General features: G+C 35.9%; 1 protein-coding gene across 3 annotated transcripts in view; it reads left to right on the plus strand.

The window, feature by feature from the left end:
* Positions 1 to 1,355: 1,355 nt before the first annotated feature.
* The window catches only part of PPP1R42 (protein phosphatase 1 regulatory subunit 42), a 29,496-nt gene continuing 12,718 nt past the window's right edge, over positions 1,356 to 18,133 (plus strand). For 2 of the 3 annotated variants that reach the window (XM_069466423.1, XM_069466424.1), the window contains exons 1-5: positions 1,356 to 1,572; positions 3,556 to 3,722; positions 4,723 to 4,861; positions 6,952 to 7,068; positions 17,007 to 17,124. In XM_069466423.1, the coding sequence (XP_069322524.1) occupies positions 1,444 to 1,572; positions 3,556 to 3,722; positions 4,723 to 4,861; positions 6,952 to 7,068; positions 17,007 to 17,124 (670 nt within the window). In that variant the 5' untranslated portion in view covers positions 1,356 to 1,443. The remainder of the gene's footprint in view (positions 1,573 to 3,555; positions 3,723 to 4,722; positions 4,862 to 6,951; positions 7,069 to 17,006; positions 17,125 to 18,133) is intronic. The other variant, XM_069466422.1, reaches the window with a different exon arrangement.

Genomic DNA, 18,133 nt, shown 5'->3' on the forward strand with positions numbered 1-18,133 from the left:
AATATTATTGTTCTGTCATATTTGAAATTTGATCTGAAAAGTAAACAATAAACTTAAAATTTGTTATAAGAGTAACAAATATATGCAAATTTCAAAAATCTGTGATAACTATATAATTTTATTCTGTATTTTTTATTGTGAAGAATCTTAAGGATACATTCCATATCCTCAAATATTTTATTGTAGGCAATTTATAATAACATAACCTGGGTAATAATATGACACTGTGTGAGGACACAAATTTAGTTTATTGCCTACTGAATTCACTTTTCCTCCTAAGCAAATAGGAAGAAACTGATTTGATGTCCAGAATATCATAAAATTGAGATAAACAGTAATAGAATAATAATAGTAATAGCCAACATTTATTGACCTATGTACCAGGCACTGTGCAGAACACTCTATAATGATTATCTCATGAATCCTCACAGCATCCCTTGGAAATAGGTACCCTTATTATCCTTATTTTATAAGAAATTGGGGTAACCTGCCCAATATTGCCTAACCAGTGAGTGAGCAGTGAAGCCAAAATATGAACCAGGCAATCTGGATTAAGAAACACTGCATTATGTTGCCTCTTTGTGGATTATGGTTGTAGCAACAAAACAACAAAATTTCTAGGCCAGCTTCATTTTCAAGCATTTTGCACCTTTGTCCTATGTATATACTCAAGGTTTTCACACCATGTGTTCTGACTTGGGGGTTTCAGACATATGGTCACTGTGGGTACTACGGAAAAAGGAGCCAGGAGACTTGGTCCCATTCTCAACTGCCACTCACTTAAGTAACTTGAGATAATTCTCTGGCACTTAGTTTCTTCACCTGTGAAATGAGAACATTGGATGATATTCCTTGGAGGCCTTTTTGATTCCAAGAGAGAATAATAATCCTTTAAAAGATGCCCAGAAGCTAGTGCAGTGTGGCGTGAACCTGTAGTCCCAGCTACTAGTGAGGCTAAGGCAGGATTATAATTTAAGCCCAGAAGTTCAAGGCTGTAATGCATTGTGATCATGCCTGAGAAGAGCCGCTGCGCTCCAATCTGGGCAACATAGCTAGACTTTGTCTCTTAAAAAAAAAAAAGGTGCTTGCAATAGCAATTCAATACTACTCAGCAAGAAGAAAAGATTTAACAGTAAATGAGTATTTGCATTTAATTAATTTTGGTGCTTTAAATCTTTTTATAAAAAGAGCTAAGTCTGTAAACTTAGAAAATATCTCAGTGCCCCTAAAAATGTCTATAAACTAGCTTATCAAATAGTTTTACATAAGGAAATAAGTAAAAAATAAGTCAAAAAGCCAAAATAACTTTTCCTAAATTGCTATGTAATGTTGTAATACTTTTTTTTAATTTTTAGAAAGTTGGAAATAAATAATACCTAAACCTTCTTCTTGACATGGTATCAAAACAGAGCTATTGCTGAGAGTTTGATATATAGAGAAGTCATGGTTCGACTGACCTTGGATCTAATTGCCAGAAACGGTAATCTTAAACCCCGAAAAGAAGAAACCATTTCACAGTGCCTGAAGAAGATAACTCATATAAATTTTTCAGAAAAAAATATAGATGCAATTGTAAGAACTTTGGAATTATTTCTTATTTTTATATAATTAACAATGTAAAGTTTAGAAATTGGCTTGAGGGCACACCTAATAGATTAACTATTAATATATTTTGACTATTCTTATTAACTATATTTTTATCAATAAAATGTATATTGTTTTTATTTTAATTTCCTATTTGTGATATTCAACTTATTAAAATTAAGTCTCCATAAGATATACTATTGTGATTTTTAGATATATATGTTAAATATATGTTACTGTTTCTCTACAATACTCTATAGTGTAGCAAACTAGATTTGAAAGCATATGTTGGAAAGTAATTTCAAAGATAATTACTTTTGTATTATTCCAAAACATTGGAATATATACATATTTTTTACATATCAGAGTATTAAGAAGTAATTATCTCAGTACATTTCAAAAGTTTAACAGTGAAATCTTTTTTGTACATATTTAACTGTTTTTATAAATGTATGTTATACTGGATCAGTTAGATAAGATAATGTTTACTTGGTTATACTCTCAAAATACATTTTCTCAGTGCTGAGGTAATTCTTGGCTGTAATTTGGGAAACTTTAAAGGCTGTAATAACCCTTTTAGGCCATTTGTATTGTTATCTGTTGTCTACAATAAATGCTAAAGACTACAGATAACAGAAAATTTCTTGGAAATATATGAGCTACATTAGGGCAGGGATCACGTCTATTTTGTTCATATCACTCTAAATTCCCCATCCAATACAATACCTGACTTGTATTAAGTGCTTAAGAAATATTCATTGAGTGAATGAATGAAAGGAAAAAAAAAAAAAAAACCCAAAGCCCCAAGCAAAATGATCAATTGAGAAATGCTTGTTTTGTTTTGTTTTGTTTGTAGGGACCCAACCCAGTTCCCATTCTATATCCCTTTCTGGTTTCCTGGTGTTCCTTCTTTCCAGGAATCCAACTGCTCAAACGTGCTGCTCTTTTGTTGCCCAGAGCTCTACCTCATCAGACCATCTACATACTGCTTTCTTGGGAGAGGCCCCAGTGAGCCCCCACTTCAAGCTCTTTTGTCCTCACATCAATCAGTATTCCTCCAGTGTGGATGATCTTTGTTAGGAGGAAAGCAAACTGCTTGAAGTCACAATAAAGTGAGAATAACTTGTAAACTTAAAGTTTCCAAAATGTAGCTGTATTTTTAAAACATCTAAATGAAGCCTGAGATATTTTTGAGCAGAACTTCATTTTACTTCTTGTCTATTTATTCTAGGCTGACTTTACCACCACACAAGAAATGACATCCTTTTACAAATACCTTTAATTAATTTCTTGTCTCAAAAGTAATTGGTGTTCATTTGTATAAAATACATATAAAAAGAAAGAATGTAATCCTACTCTTCAGAGGTAACCACTTTTAACATTTAGGTAATGTCTTTTTTCTAGACATCTATTTATATAATTTTATAATAGTCATATTGAAGGTACTGTCTTCACTTAATTATATATTATGAAATCTATAATATATTACTGAAGAAACTAAATGATATTTAATGATTCTACAGTATTCCCTTCAACAGCATTATCATAGTTTTTTAATTAATCCATTATTCTTGGATATCTAGATGACTTCCAATTTTCAGTATTATAAACCGCAACAATTTACTTCCAATCCTACAGAAATATTAAGCCCTGATTTATATGTTGGGACAATAATTTGTTCAGTGCTTCAACTTCCAGAGTAGCCTAATTGCTTCCAAAGAAAATTGCTTGCACTGGGAAAAGCTTCTTAACAAATACAATTTTGTTGATATAATTACAGAATACTAAAGCCTAGAACCTATTTTGTAATCGTTCTAGTCTTGTTTTGACTGTGCTAAGACCAGAAAAAGACTGTCCTTTTATAATAATCTTAAGGAAATTTGAAGAATTATCAAGTGAAAAACTTTTTCAAAAAGAAACTTTTAAGTTTGAAGGATAAATTAAATTTGACTGTTTTTGTTTTCCTTTTAGGAAGACCTCTCTCTTTGCAAAAATCTTAGTGTTCTATATTTATATGATAACCGTATTAGTCAAATCATTAACTTGAATTATGCCACAAATCTGACCCATCTGTACCTACAAAACAATTGTATTTCATATATAGAGAACCTAACATCATTAAAGAAACTGGAAAAACTGTAAGTGCTTTTGTTTTTGAGTAATGTAATTGTTTATCATCATTACAGTAGTTATATTTTATGCATGCAGGCATTTCCATTTTCTGCATTAAGTTTCAAAAGTAAATTGAATATGAAATTGTGCCTGCATCTCACAGGGGTTTTATGAAACAGGCCTCAGTTTTATTCTCTTGCACTTTTATTAATACAAAATAAGTTGTTTCATATGTAATATTCAACAATTTGTGTTTTATTATGCCTGATAAACTTCTCTTTCTAGGGGGTTGGGTTGTCTTAAGGGCTTATAAGGACACCTAAAACATCCTCATGTAGGCTCAATTGGTGAAAAAAGTTTCCATGGAACCCAGATAAGTTCTGTGCCTTTCAGAATCACACATCTCAAAAGGTCAGGGTCACATAATTGATAATGTTGATGTAGACTTGATTGTAAAAAGACACTTACACACACTGCTTATAATGATTATAATTAGGTAATTAACACTGCTGGATCCAATTTCCCCAGACTAACTTTCATGCTTCTGAAAGAGTGAACCAAGGGCCTCAGAACAGGGACACAAGAGTGAGGTGAGGAATGCTTTTAAAAATGTGGAATACTGGGTTCCAACCTATAATCCAAATCATAATATCTGGGGGTTAGCACAGAGACCTTCATTTTTAAACCTACAACCCAGGTGATTTTTCTGCACCAGAACATATGGGGAGTCCTGTAGATAATTTAATAATAACTATTTCAATTCTCTCATTTTTTTCCCTGCTGCTTTGCGGTGTGGGAAAAAAAACTCATTCTTTAAAAAAGTTTAAAATGTATTTTTTAGACTAAATTGAGTGTAAGAACATAATTTGTTGTCATTTAGATAAACTTTTCATAGAGTCAATATAAACATAACATTCTGCATGTATAATTTTCACACAGCTCAATGATTTTGTTACACTTTTATCACATTTAAAGACCATGGCGTTCTCACAATGCCTATTTAGAATTATGTCTATGTTTTTGCAGGTATCTGGGAGGCAATTACATTGCTGTCATAGAAGGTTTAGAAGGGTTAAAAGAACTAAGAGAGCTTCATGTTGAGAGTCAGAAGCTTCCCCTTGGAGAAAAGCTTCTGTTTGATCCAAGAACTCTTCAGTCTCTGGCAGTAAGTCCACATTTGACTATTTCGACAAGGAATATAGTGATTATCAAGTCATAATGGAACAAGAAGGTGATGAAGGTATATTTGGACATTGTACATACTCTGCATGTTTATATGGCCAAATGCTAGCTTATTTGAGTACTGAAGCTGATTTTCCCCATATAATGTCTCAGAAACTCAACGTCTGTAAAGTTAGGATAATATAATGCCTGCCTCTTCAGGTAACTGAAAGATCAAAAGAAGGATGTGAAATGGTTATATAAACTGAAGTTCTAATACAGATGTTAATTCATTCATAATTCGGACCTTGGTGATAATCATGGCTAAAGATTTTAAATTTTAGGAAAAACCCTAAAGAAAGAGGAGTGCAGAATTATTTGGCAACTTTTAAACAAACTAGAGAGCCACTGCAGTGATAAGTCATCTTCTCCCTGGATCCTGATTTGATTGCAGGTTGCACTACCTATAGGTCTGCCCCACCAGAACTATATAGGCCTGGGAGCACTGAATTTGGGGCTCCAGCTGTGTCGCCTGACAACCAGTCCTATGGGATGGAAGTGCCACAAAAAGTTGACAAGCCAGAGGGCGTCAGTGAGGCTCTTGCTAACCCTCAGAACAAGGGACTTGTTGGGATAGGCTAACCTCAAATCTGGGGCAGGAGATACAAATGTGACATGGTTGTTTTTCACAGATTACATCTGTTTTATTTTAGAGTGCCCAGAAATGGAGGGTAATGGATGAATTTTGAACCAAATATATATCAATCAAGAGGTAGTTCTATAAATTGGAAAAGAAAGAAGTGACCTGGTTTCTACTCTACCCTCTCCAAGCTCTCAGTAGAATCAACTGTCACCAACCTTACCACAATCTCAAGTGATCCAATTAGACTGATCCCATTGTGGAGATGGCTAGTTTTATTACAAAACACTACTGAAAACATTTTTGCAGGTTCAATTTTTGCATAGATTCAAGCACAATCTAAAATTCTAAATATAAAGCATCATTTTTTCAGTTTTATTTCAAGTCTTAAAAAGGGGGCCAGATGTGGTAGCTCACACCTGTAATCCCAGCACTTTGTGAGGCTGGGGGAGGAGGATGGCTTGAAGCCAAGAGTTTGAGACTAGCCTGGGCAACATAGTGAGACCCTGTCTCTACAAAAAATTTTTTAAAAATTAAGCAGATATGGTCATGAATGCCTATAGTCCCAACTACCTGGGAAGCAGAGACAGGGGGATCACTTGAACCCAGGAGTTTGAGGCTTTGAGGCTTCAGTGACCTCTATTGTGCCACTGCACTGTCTCCAAAAAAAAAAAAAAGGACCCGGAAATTTTTTTTTAAAGGTTGGCTTCTTATGGATACCTCCTGAGTTGCCTCCATCTTTTTTTTTTTTTTTTAATTTTAAACTAATAAGAACAAATACTGCACTTGATCTTAACCAGCCAAAAGGGTGTGAAGTGATGGTTGACTCCATCTTGGTAGAGATTCCTGGGCCTCAGATTTTAATCAGTAGTTTCTGAATATATTAAGAAACTTTTTAAATATTTATTATTTATTTTAATATTTATTATTTTAAGTAGTTTCTGAATATATGGATTATCAAGAGATAGAGATAAATTTAAAAACCAGATATTCTTTCATTCTTGATCATGTTTCCTATATGGAAAAATAAAGACAAAAACTCATTCTACGTAAGTACAAATTTTAGTTATATTTAGCACAAAATGATAATTTGCTTAAACTGCAATAAGCATTTTTTCCACATTGTGTTATTTGTTTATTGGGGCATCTTTTTTCTTTTCTTGCTTTTTGAGTTTTGGCTTCTTTATTTTATAAATTTGTCTTGTATCTTAGAAGAGAAAAATAGGACTTATGGAGGAATTATAGAGAGAAAGAGTAAGTTAGGTCACATACTATAGTTCTAAAAGTTCAATCTGAAAACAAATGCAATAAAACAAAATCTCCATGGCTTTTGATTTTCTTGCCTAAAGAGCCTGAACTGCTAAATATTAACCTTTTCAAGCATTAGAATTTCTGGCTCTTATATATAGTGTTTAGATTATTTACTAATGCTAATTTAATTATTTTTCTTACAGAAGTCCCTGTCTGTATTGAATATCAGCAATAATAATATTGATGACATTAGAGACTTAGAAGTACTGGAGAATCTCAATCAGCTCATAGCAGTTGACAATCAGCTTCTGAATGTGAAGGTAGTGTAAAGAAAAATTAATTTTATTAGCCAGGCATCGTAGCCTGTGCCTGTAGTCCCAGCTACTCAGGAGGCTGAGGCAGAAGGATTGCTTGAGCCCAGGAGTTTGAGGTTTCAGGGAGCTATGATGATGCCACTGCACTCTAGCCCTGGCAACAGAGCAAGACCCTGTCTAAAAAGAACAAAAAAAGAAACGAAGGGAGGGAAGGAGGGAAGGAAGGAAGAAAGGAAAGAAAAATAATTAATTTTACAGGGTTGTATAATGGACATTGAAAACTCAAAAGTTTCAATGAAGAGAAGAGGGAGGGGGGAAAATTACCTATGGGGTACCATGCACACTACTTGGGTGATGGGTACACCAAAAGCCCTGACTTGACCACTATAGAATATATACATATAATGGAATTCAACTTGTATCTCTTAAATCTATTAAAATTTAGAAGGGAAAAAAAGAAAAATTAATTTAAAAATATTTACATGAAATTATGAAGAAAAAATACTGATGTTCTGAAATAGCTATAAAATGTATCACTTTAAAAACTATTTGGATTTGTTCTAAAACTAGTTAATGAATTTCTACTTCTTAATGTATTTATTTACATAATTCTGTCCTCTTATCTGGTTTTCTCCTTCATACTCCAATGACTCCATCAAGTTACAGAGGACAAGTTTAATTTATAAAGAAGTTTAACCAGAGAGGCTGTGGATCAAAAACCACAGCAGAGGGTAGTGCTGAACAAAAGGGGATTTTATGAAAGACTGAACACTGGAAAGTTAGAGCGTCAATACTTCCCTCCCTTTCACACATAAAACTAGGCCCTCCTCCCAAAACCCTACCTATGTGACTTTAAAACCCTGGGCAAGAGGTGGAGGATTCCTCTTTAGGGAAACTGACCAGCTCAAGAGAAAACATCTCCCAATTCTGACATTTAAGGGTTCCCCAGGGAAAATGCCAGCTGCCTGCCCAATTGCCATACAGTGAGACCAACCAGCCAACAAGCCTTACCCTCTCACGAAAAGCTCTCATTCACTTACATGAATGAACAAGCAGCTCAGGATCAGCAGACATCTGAAAAGAGCCTCTAAAATCAAAGAAAGAAACAAAAAGAAAGAATTCAGAAGAAATAAATCATGTGGAAGCAGCAAAAAACAAAAAAATTTTTAATTACCACTATAATTAATTTCCTAAGAGAAATAAAAAAGGATTCCATAACCTTGAAATAAAAGCAAGATGCTTTTTTTTTTTTTTTTAAAAAGGAACATGTGAATAAGAGAGCACTTAGAAATTAAACATAGGATAGGGGAAATTAAATGTTCAATATAGAGTTTAAATGATAAAATTGAGGAAGTCTCCCAGATAGAACAAAAAGAATGGAAAATAGGCAAGTAAAAAAGAAATTTAGAGAATTAATTCAGGAGATCCAATATATGACTAATAAGAGGACCAGAATCAGAGAATAGGTCTCTTAGTTCATTTGTGGTGCTATGACAAAGTATTTGAGACTGGGTAATTTATCAGAACAGAAATTTATTTCCCACAGTTCTGGAGTCTGGGAAGTCAACAATCAAGGTGCCTGCAGGTTCGGTTTTTGGTGAGGGCTGCTCTCTGCTTCCAAGATGGCCCCTTGTTGCTCCATCCTCCAGAGGGAATATGTCCTCACAGGGCAGAAGGGATGAAAGGAGCAAAGGCACTAATCCATTCATGAAGGCTCTGCCTATGGGAGTTAATCACCTCCTAAAGGCCCCACCTCTTACTATTGTCACATTGGCTGCTATCACATATTAAGTTTCAGTATGTGAATGGTGGGGGACACATTCAGACCATAGCAATAGGGGAAAAAATGGAGAAAGAAAATTATATTTTAAAATAATCTAATAAGCTATGATATAGTAACAAGGACCAGAATCACCCTCCATAAAAAAACAAATAGAAAACTGGACAAAATATGGGAAACAACTTTTTCAGACCTTGGACAACAGGCAGCACAGGCCTGTGGTCCCTAAGAGGAAAAAACCAAACAAGGTGATTTCAGAACAAAAGGCAGGGAGGGGAATAGCAAACAAGAACAATGAAATGTAAATTGTAGCCAGAAAAAAATAAGTCAAGAAAAAAAATCCAGAAATGATATGGAGGATGGAATTAGAAGACAGGACTTTTTAAAAAGCTATTATAAATATGCCCTATAATTTAAAGAAATCGTGAACACAAAGAGAAGAGAAATGGACAATATGAAAAAAGTCAGTTCTAGAGCTGAAAAATATTTCTAAAATGAAAAATTCATTGGGTGTGATTAAAAGCAGATTAGTGATTGTGCAAGAAAAGATCAGTAAACTTAAAAATATAGCATTAGAACTATCCAAAGTGAAGTATGGAAAGAAAAAACACTAAAAATAAAAATGAGGCCAGACACGGTGGCTCACACCTGTAATCCTAGTACTCTGAGAGGCCTAGGTGGGAGGATTGCTTGAGCTCAGGAGTTTGAGACCAGCCTGAGCAAGAGTGAGGCCCCATCTCTACAGAAAAATAGAAAAAATTAGCCAGGCATGGTTGTGTGTATCTGTAGTCCCAGCTACTCAGGAGGCTGAGGAGGGAGGATTGCTTGCGGCCAGGAGTTTAAGGCCAGCCTGGGTAATATTGAGACCCCTATCTTTACAAGTAATAAAAATATTATCCAGGCATGGTGGTTCGCGCCTATAGTCCCAGCTACTGGGAAGACTGACAGGAGGATTGCTTGAGCCCAGGAGTTTGAGGCTACAGTGAGCTATGATGATGCCACTGCACTCCAGCCCAGGCAACAGAGTAAGATCCTGTCTCAAAATAAATAAATAAATAAATAATTTAAAAAAGAGTGAATGGTTGGTAAGGAAACCTATGAGTCTTTGAGATTTAACTTCAGGATTCCCCAGAGCCCAGCCTAGTAGTGCCTGGCACATAGTAGGCACCTACTACAAGTTTATAGAATGAATGAATAAGGGGACAAGAAATATTCTGGGGAAGAAAGGCAAACCATTCAGTAAGTTCCAGCAGCTTGGGTAGAGAGGGAGTAAAGATGAAATCTCAAGTTCTTTTACTTCCAGCATGAAGACACAAATAATTAAAAATGCCTGGATACAGTTTCTTGGAAGTCTGAATATAGATACTGCCCAGAATAAATTTGAAATGTACTTTTGTGGTTCATTTTAAATCATCTTCTGAAGGCTTGGTCAAAGGACATGTTGAAGCCTAGCATCAGAATATTAACTTGTTTTTCTGTATGTATTCCTGGAGTCAGGATCTCTATTTTTGGCTTTAATTTTTCCATTCTTTATGCTCATTGATGTTGTTCAAAAGCTACTGACATCAAACCCTATGCTACAGGGCAGAAATCTCTCATGCTATACATAAGGTGGCTGACATCCATCCTAAGAGTCATCAGCAACAGACAGCTTTGTGCCTTGGGGAAAAAGAAGTGGACATCATTAGAGAATCCTAACAAAACCATTATAATTACCTGAGGTTTTCAGCACATAGAGCAGCTGCATTTATATGGACATCAGTAAGTTCCTGAAATGCACCTACAGAAAATATATGCAATAACTAAGTATAGTTCTTACGTAAAAAAAGTATAATTTTAAAATTATTACTTTTCCTGATAATTTACCATTGTCTTTAAAAATAACAACTCAAAATTTAAAGGCTACATTCAAATGTATATTAAAAATAGACTTTAGTCACTATTGTAATAATAGATTGCCCTGTACTATGAAGGTTCTGTTAATCAATCCTATAGATGGATTTTTGTGAAATATTATAAATTAAAATACGTAAGTGATTTGTGAGTATTTACAAATTGTCTTCTTGTAGTTCTGATCCATGGAACTGAATTTACAAGTCTTTTGGCACAGAACATTTCATTTTTAAGTGCCTGCTTTAAGAAAAAATGAAAAAAAATAATGGTTCCTTAGGATGGTTAAACAATTTTGAATCTCTCAATCAAGATTCTGGTTTGAGCAATGACAAAGATATTTAAGAAAAATTTAAACAAACACATGCAAGGAAAAGTACAATCAGGGCACTGAAATCCTTGAGTTCAGTGGAAAGAAAAGAAAAGAAAGAATCGGGTTGGTGGGAAAAATAGGCATTCCCAAATGATGACCTTGCCCTAGCTTACTGAAGGTCCCAGAGCCACGGGGGAGTGGCTGCATTAGAAGCTGAGGCATAGGATATGGACCTGTAAGAAGCTGGGTGGCCAAGCAGCTTTTGTCCCTCCTGCTGCTTGGGATTTCAGTCACTTCCCTCTCCTCACCTCTTCAGACCCACAACTGCCAAGGGTTCCTTAACCACAGGATCCTCTAACCCTGGCTTCATCTCTCCTATTCCCTAGGCCAAAGCTGGTCCAGGACAGGGACTTCTACATAGGAGCATCTGGAAAGAGAGAGGAGGGATAGATGAGATATAAACAAAAAGAGAAGATAAATACTGTCTTTCCTCTCTCTTTCCATGTCTGCTGCCCCTCTAATCATCAGCAACTTCTTCAAAAACAGTTCCACCTTATTTCCTCCTTATAATTCTTGTCCTCCTTCTAGCCTCAGGCCCCCCCTGCCCCTCTTCTATTCATCCATCCATGCATGCATGTATGCATGCATTCATTCACTCATCTCTTCTTATCCAATCATTGAAAACACCTACTATGTGGCAGTACTTGCTAGACAATGGGGGAGACAATAGGGAGCAGAAAACAGATACAATCCTTGGCTTTGAGGAACTCTCAGCATTAAGGGGAAGGGAAACATTAAGCATGTAATCATTCCAAAACAAATATAAAATTGCACAAGTACCACAAAGGAGAAGTATGTGGCTCTGAGAGCCTGTAATGGGGATTTGCCCTAGGTAAGGAGGTCATTGAAAACTTCCCTGAGAAAGGGATAGCTGAGCTGAGCTCTGAGGACTTATCAGGCAAAGAAAACAGGATGCCCAAAGGCCCCAGGGCATCTGGAAGCATGGCAAATATGAGGGATGGGAAGCTGAGGGAGTGAAGGTAGAACATAGTGCAAACAAAGACGAGTGGGTAGATGGTCCATACAGGTCATGATAGAGAGTTTTGTCTTTATCCTAAGAACAATGAGAAGTCACTGAGGGTGTTTAAGCAAGGGGTGAAGTAATTAGAGAACCGCATCTTGAGAAGTGTTGAAAACAGACTGGAAGAGACCAGGCTAGTCAGGAAGTGAGAGATGGTAGAAACTTTAAGAGAGTGGGGGTGGAAATGGAGTGGACAGACTGTAAAGCTGTTTAGGGAGTAAAGTGTATAAGACTTGGTTGTGAGTTGGATATAGGGAGTATGGGAGAGGGTTAGGTCAAGAATGATTCCTGGGCTTCTGCCTTGCACAATGGGAAATAGAGAACTCAAGAGTCAGGTTTGGGAGATCATGAATTTTGATCATGTAGGGTATGAGGTGCCTTTGAAGTGTTTCAGAGAAAATATTAAGTAGATAATTGGATATATGAGGCCAGAGCTCAGAGATAGATGAATGTGGGAGTCTTCAGCATATTAAGTGGTCACTGAAACTGCCATCATGGATAAGATCACCTAGAGTCAGGAGGAGAGAAGTAAGATGAAAGGCTCAAAGTGGCTTCTCACAAAATCTTCCTCTTGCACAGAGATGACCCTTCCTTAGTGTAACAGAAGTTTTACTATTATCATCAGTGTGACCATTCTTTTTCTGCAAAGAGTCTAAGTATAAATAGAGAAGGTGATGGGTTACAGGAGGAAAACTTTTTTCTAACTGTGATTTTATATTCTGCTGGGGTTCAGGGAAAGAAAATAGACATTGTCTGAAAGGAATATATGTAGATTATAGAAAAGGAAGCAAATGAATTTGTCCCCGAGGGTCTGCTACTGGGGATATCTGTTCCTGCTCCCCAGTGGCAGCTCTGGCACTCTGGGAACATGCTGATGCATTATGGGGAGGTTTTATAGTACTGTCACTGCACAGATGTTCTTCAGGCTTTTTCTCTATTAAATAGGTTGTTTTTATGGACTGACCCAGGCAACAGTCCCCCAGGTATAGCATTTTTTTTTTTTTAATGAAATGTGTTCTCAGTTCTCAAAAGCAACTTTTAGAAAGCAGCCTCTTCACACATGGGGAATTTCTATAGTTAGAGGTTTGTTACTTGTAAGGTCAGAGATTCATGAAGGATCCTATGGAGGCTGCAAGAATGTAGAATCACAAAGCCATGAAAGCAGCGGTCAGCAGGATAAGATGCTCCAAAGAATTGACACTGAGAAAGTCTTTGATTGACAATGTGTGGATCAGTGATAAGGTTAGCAGCGCATTTTCAGTGGCACCAGGTTGCAGGAGTGCCTAGTGGTTGAGGAAGCAAAGGCAGTGGGCTAGACTCTTATAACTCCAACTGGGATCTTAGGACCAGCAGCAGCAACAGCATCAGAAATGTAGAATCTCAGCTTCTGCTCCAGACTTAATCAATCAGAATCGGCATTTAAACAAAATCCCTCAGTGATTCTTAACCACGTTAAAGTTTGAAAAGCATTGGTCTGGACCACTCTTTCAAGAAGTTTGGCAATGGTAGGTAAGAGGATAAAAGCCAGAGGAGAGGGAGAGATTGGAAGTGGAAATGCAAGAGAGAGAAGATCCCAAGAAGAGGAGGCCAGGATCTTCTGATTAACCTGGGAAAAGAGATGGGACTCTCTTCCTTTGGTCAGAAAAATGGGAAAGAGAAATGGAAGAGGAAGTGTGAAGTAGATAACCGAAAAAACTTTGTGGATGTATGAATCACTTATTCCCAATAAAATTGCTGGCAAGGTCAACCACTGAGGAGGAGAAGAAAGAGAAGTTTTAAGCCAAACAATACTCCATAGCTTTAACTCAGAGGGCTCTAGTTTAAATGACATTTATTTTTGGTTAACATTTCTTTGCTTGTTTTTCCTGTACCTCCTTTATACAGGTATGCATCAATATATAAAATTATTAAATACTTTAATGACAATTTACAATAAAACTTTAGCATTTGTACAAATAGCTTGGGGGGTGTGAGTGTAAGTTGAGCCATGAACTTCACTAGGGCCAACATTATATATTAATAGCTTGCTGACATTAATAAGTCAAATAAATATCATGGTTGCAAAGATGTATAAAACATAAAAGAACAAAAAAATTAACCTTTATCTACAGTTTTTATGTTTGTAAAGCTTGCTAAATCAATAGAATGATCTGAAAAGTTCATCTCAGATATAATTAGTGATTTTCTTCATTGGTTTTCTGATGACCATTTATCAAGAGGTATAGAATCTTGAGTATGAATGGGGAAATAAAAAGCTTGACATGCTTGCCTCTTATATAAACTAAATATTTGATTTATAAGACACAAATGAACAAACTTCTATGGCCTGTCATGTTTTCTCAGTTTCTAATTTATTCAACCTCTGCTCAATATTGATCCTGACAAGCAGAGTGGCCCAAAGATAAATTTATTCATTCCACAGTTTAGTCAGGAACAAGCCAAAAATTATAGATTTTCCCAGGCAGATGATGACAGGCAGTCAGAGGAATGACAAATGGCTGTCTTTAGATTTAGTAAGGACAGTTGGGCCAGACATTTCCGATAAAGATTGGTGCATGCTGGTCAAATACAGGTTCATCAGTGGTCATCATTAATCGTAGAGAGAGCATTGCCGTGATGCAGACGCCTATACGGGAGCCTGAGCAACAGCCCTGCAGGGGAAATAGAATTTGCTCCTCAGTATTTTGCAGCACTCCTCTAAGTGATAGCATGACATGATCATTTATCAAACAGAGACTGTACAGAAAAGTGTCTGCTTCCTTTAGTAACTTATTGAAGAGTGGGAAAGTGAAAGCTTTTTATTAAGGACAGGAAGGCAATGAACAACCAGAGCGTATCCAAAGGGTAATCGTATTTCAGCACAGGATTAGTTTAGTCTTAAATAAACATACACTGGAGGGAGTATGTTAAGGGTCATTTATCAAGTGAGGAACAATTAACAAAACTCTAAGCACTCTTTTTATCTACAACAATTTAAAGTTCTCTTATTATTACTGAACTTTTGGATGGTGGGCATCATATTCAACACTGTACAAAAATGTAATGCACAATCCCTTCCGCAGAGGTTTTTAGAATAAGAGAAATACAGTGTAACCCACATATAAAATACGTATGGCTGTATTAAACGCTATTGAACAAATGTTGTGGAGAGGGCATATTCCAGGGCCCAGGACTGAGGGCTGAAGTTATAATTTGTGAAGAGAGCTTTCTTATAAGAAACCAACTACTGATTACTCAGTAGGTCAAAATATTTCTTCTTCCTTACAATATTTTTGCTCTCTGTCGATAAAAATTAAGAGAAAGGGAATTAGCTGAGGAGGAGTGCAGGAAAGGCAAAGAGGCAGAGAACTAACACATTTATTATTTACCTGCTTTGTTCCAGGCATTTTATTTACTGATTTATTTATTTATGTACATATTTATTTATTTTGAGACAGGGTCTTGACCTGTAGCCCAGGCTAGAGTGCAGTGTAGCACTCTAGCTCACTGTAACCTCAAACTCCTGGGCTCAAGCGATCGGATCGATCTCCTGCCTCAGCCGCTCAAGTAGTTGAGATTACAGGTGTGAGCCACTGCACCCTGCTCCCTGTCCCAGGCACTTTATATGCCATGGCAACTAATCCTAATTAACCTCTTTATAAATGAAGACATAGACTTGCCTAAGGTCACATAGTACCAGGAAGTTTAGGATTGCCCCTTTTTTTTTTTTTTTTTAACAATTCCTTATATTTTCACATAAATTATTTATTTGGGTTCCTCAGAGTCAAGCACAGACTAAATTCACAGCTATATCCACAGGAAATGAAATCACCATTTCGAAGTAATAGCTGCACTCTCATGTTGATTGCAGCATTATTAACAATAGCCAAGATATGGAAACAACCTAAGTGCACTACTTTTTTTGAATAATTTGTTATAGATCAAATTTATATCTGATTTTAAAAATAAAAAACAGAACTTTGGGGCATATATAAGAAATACTCAAGTATATTTCATTTCCACTAAACAGTAGTTAAAATACATTCTTTGAATAAAGAAGAAGGGGAGAAAGCAAGAAATGACAGAAAGACAAGGTATTGGAGACAAAGAGTGACACTGGATGGGAAAAGAAACACCACACTAGGGACAAAGAAGATGTGAAGAGAGCAAAGTGAGAGAGCTGGTTCTTAATCCGTTTTTCTCACATTTATTTGGGTTGTAGACCATGGAAAAACTTAATTATTACTTGAAATGTCAATTAGCTGATTTTCTTGTAAGCTATAAAAACATGCAAATGTTTATGATATAATATAAAATAGTACCCACCATATGATGACAAAAAAGAAGTCTAGAAGAATATACAACAATATACTAAAGTGATCTTTGGGTGATAAGCATGCAAGTGATTTTTTTCACCTTTGTTCTATTTTCCCCTTTGATAGTTTTTTTTTTTTTTACAGATTTTAAAAGTGAATATATATTCTTTATAAAAATAAAAAGCAACAATCTATATTGTTTTCAATGCCAATAGACTGCTTACTCACTACTCCTTAATTGCCTGAACTTGTAAATTTCTCTAAGCTCCCCTAAGAGTAGAGCATCTTCTGTAGCAAAATAATGCTTTCTGAGCTACAGGTTGGGACCATTGAAGGGAACATGACAGAGAACAGTTCCATGGTCCCCAAATTAGTGCCTCATTTTTTGCCTTATCTTCAGCCTCTTCTATTATCAGTATAGACCATTTTATTCAAAATTTAGTTCTTATGCACCTTCAAAGTACCTGGCTCTGAGCTACAACTGCATGAAAGGCAGTAGTTACCTTTAAAAACAGTTAACTGACATGCTAGAAGTATTGATAGTTATGAAATACTTGTGCTTTGCTTTTTCTTCTCTAATTATAGGATTTGGAGTATTTGCTGAACAAGTTGATGAAGTTGTGGAAAATGGATCTAAACGGAAATCCTGTTTGTCTCAAACCAAAATACAGGGACAAACTGATATTGGTGTCCAAATCACTAGGTACATGTTTATATTAACATAATTTTCTTAGAGAAAGAAACCTAGTTAACTTTTTAATTTATCAGCAGGCTTTCAGAAATATAAATATGACATAATATTTTCATATATCCATGAAAATGGTCAACTTTAAATTTAATATTTTTCATAAGAGCAAAAGTTAATATTGAGAAATAAAGTGTGAAAAATACATGCCAATCAGAAATAAAGCACCAGATACTCTTTCTTTAAGGAGAAAATGTGGCTTTTACCAATCAAAATGGTTAGTCATAAATGTGTAGAATTTGCTGACCTTTTGCCAAACTTTCTTTGGCACAAATCTGATGATGATACTGAGAAACTCCTTAGCTTTTGGTTCTATAGATAAAATTGACCAAGGTTTTCAATTGCTTGACATTTGCCAAATAGTACTCTAAGAACATACAGAAGTCCCTTTCATTTGAAAGGGGAGCAGACTGAGGAGTCTCTTTAAGAGATCCTTACAAATAATAACATTCCTGAATATGCACTTTATTGAGGGAAATGGATAAAAGAGTGCACTTGGCCAATAGTGACCAAGGGACATAGCATCAGAGAGACAGGCAGCGCCCTCTCACAAAGTACACTCATGAGTTATTTTCCTGCATCAGAACTTCTGTGACATGCTGTACTTGGGGATAAAAACTAATGTATGACAAAACTGCCTCATTAGCTATAGTAAACCTTGATTAATCCTAACATTAGTTCAGTGGTTTTCTGGAGGGAAAAGAGAGCATATCAGAAAAATCCAAGATGTTTTTTCAAAATACATATACGAGGGCCACACCCTGCCCACAAGGGTAGGAAACAGAGAATAGATAGGGAAAATACTCAGGTATATTTTTTAAAAGCTCTATAGATGATTCTGCTATTTAATCCCCCATCCCAACCTCTCATTCCCTCCTCTCTCTGCCCACCACACATATGATTCCACTTCCCTTGGCAAGTAAAGCTAATACAATTAATGTTTGATGATTAAGAACCTTCCAATGTT

The sequence above is a fragment of the Eulemur rufifrons genome, chromosome 3 (assembly GCF_041146395.1).
Source record: "Eulemur rufifrons isolate Redbay chromosome 3, OSU_ERuf_1, whole genome shotgun sequence".
Classification (NCBI taxonomy): Eukaryota; Metazoa; Chordata; class Mammalia; order Primates; family Lemuridae; genus Eulemur; species Eulemur rufifrons.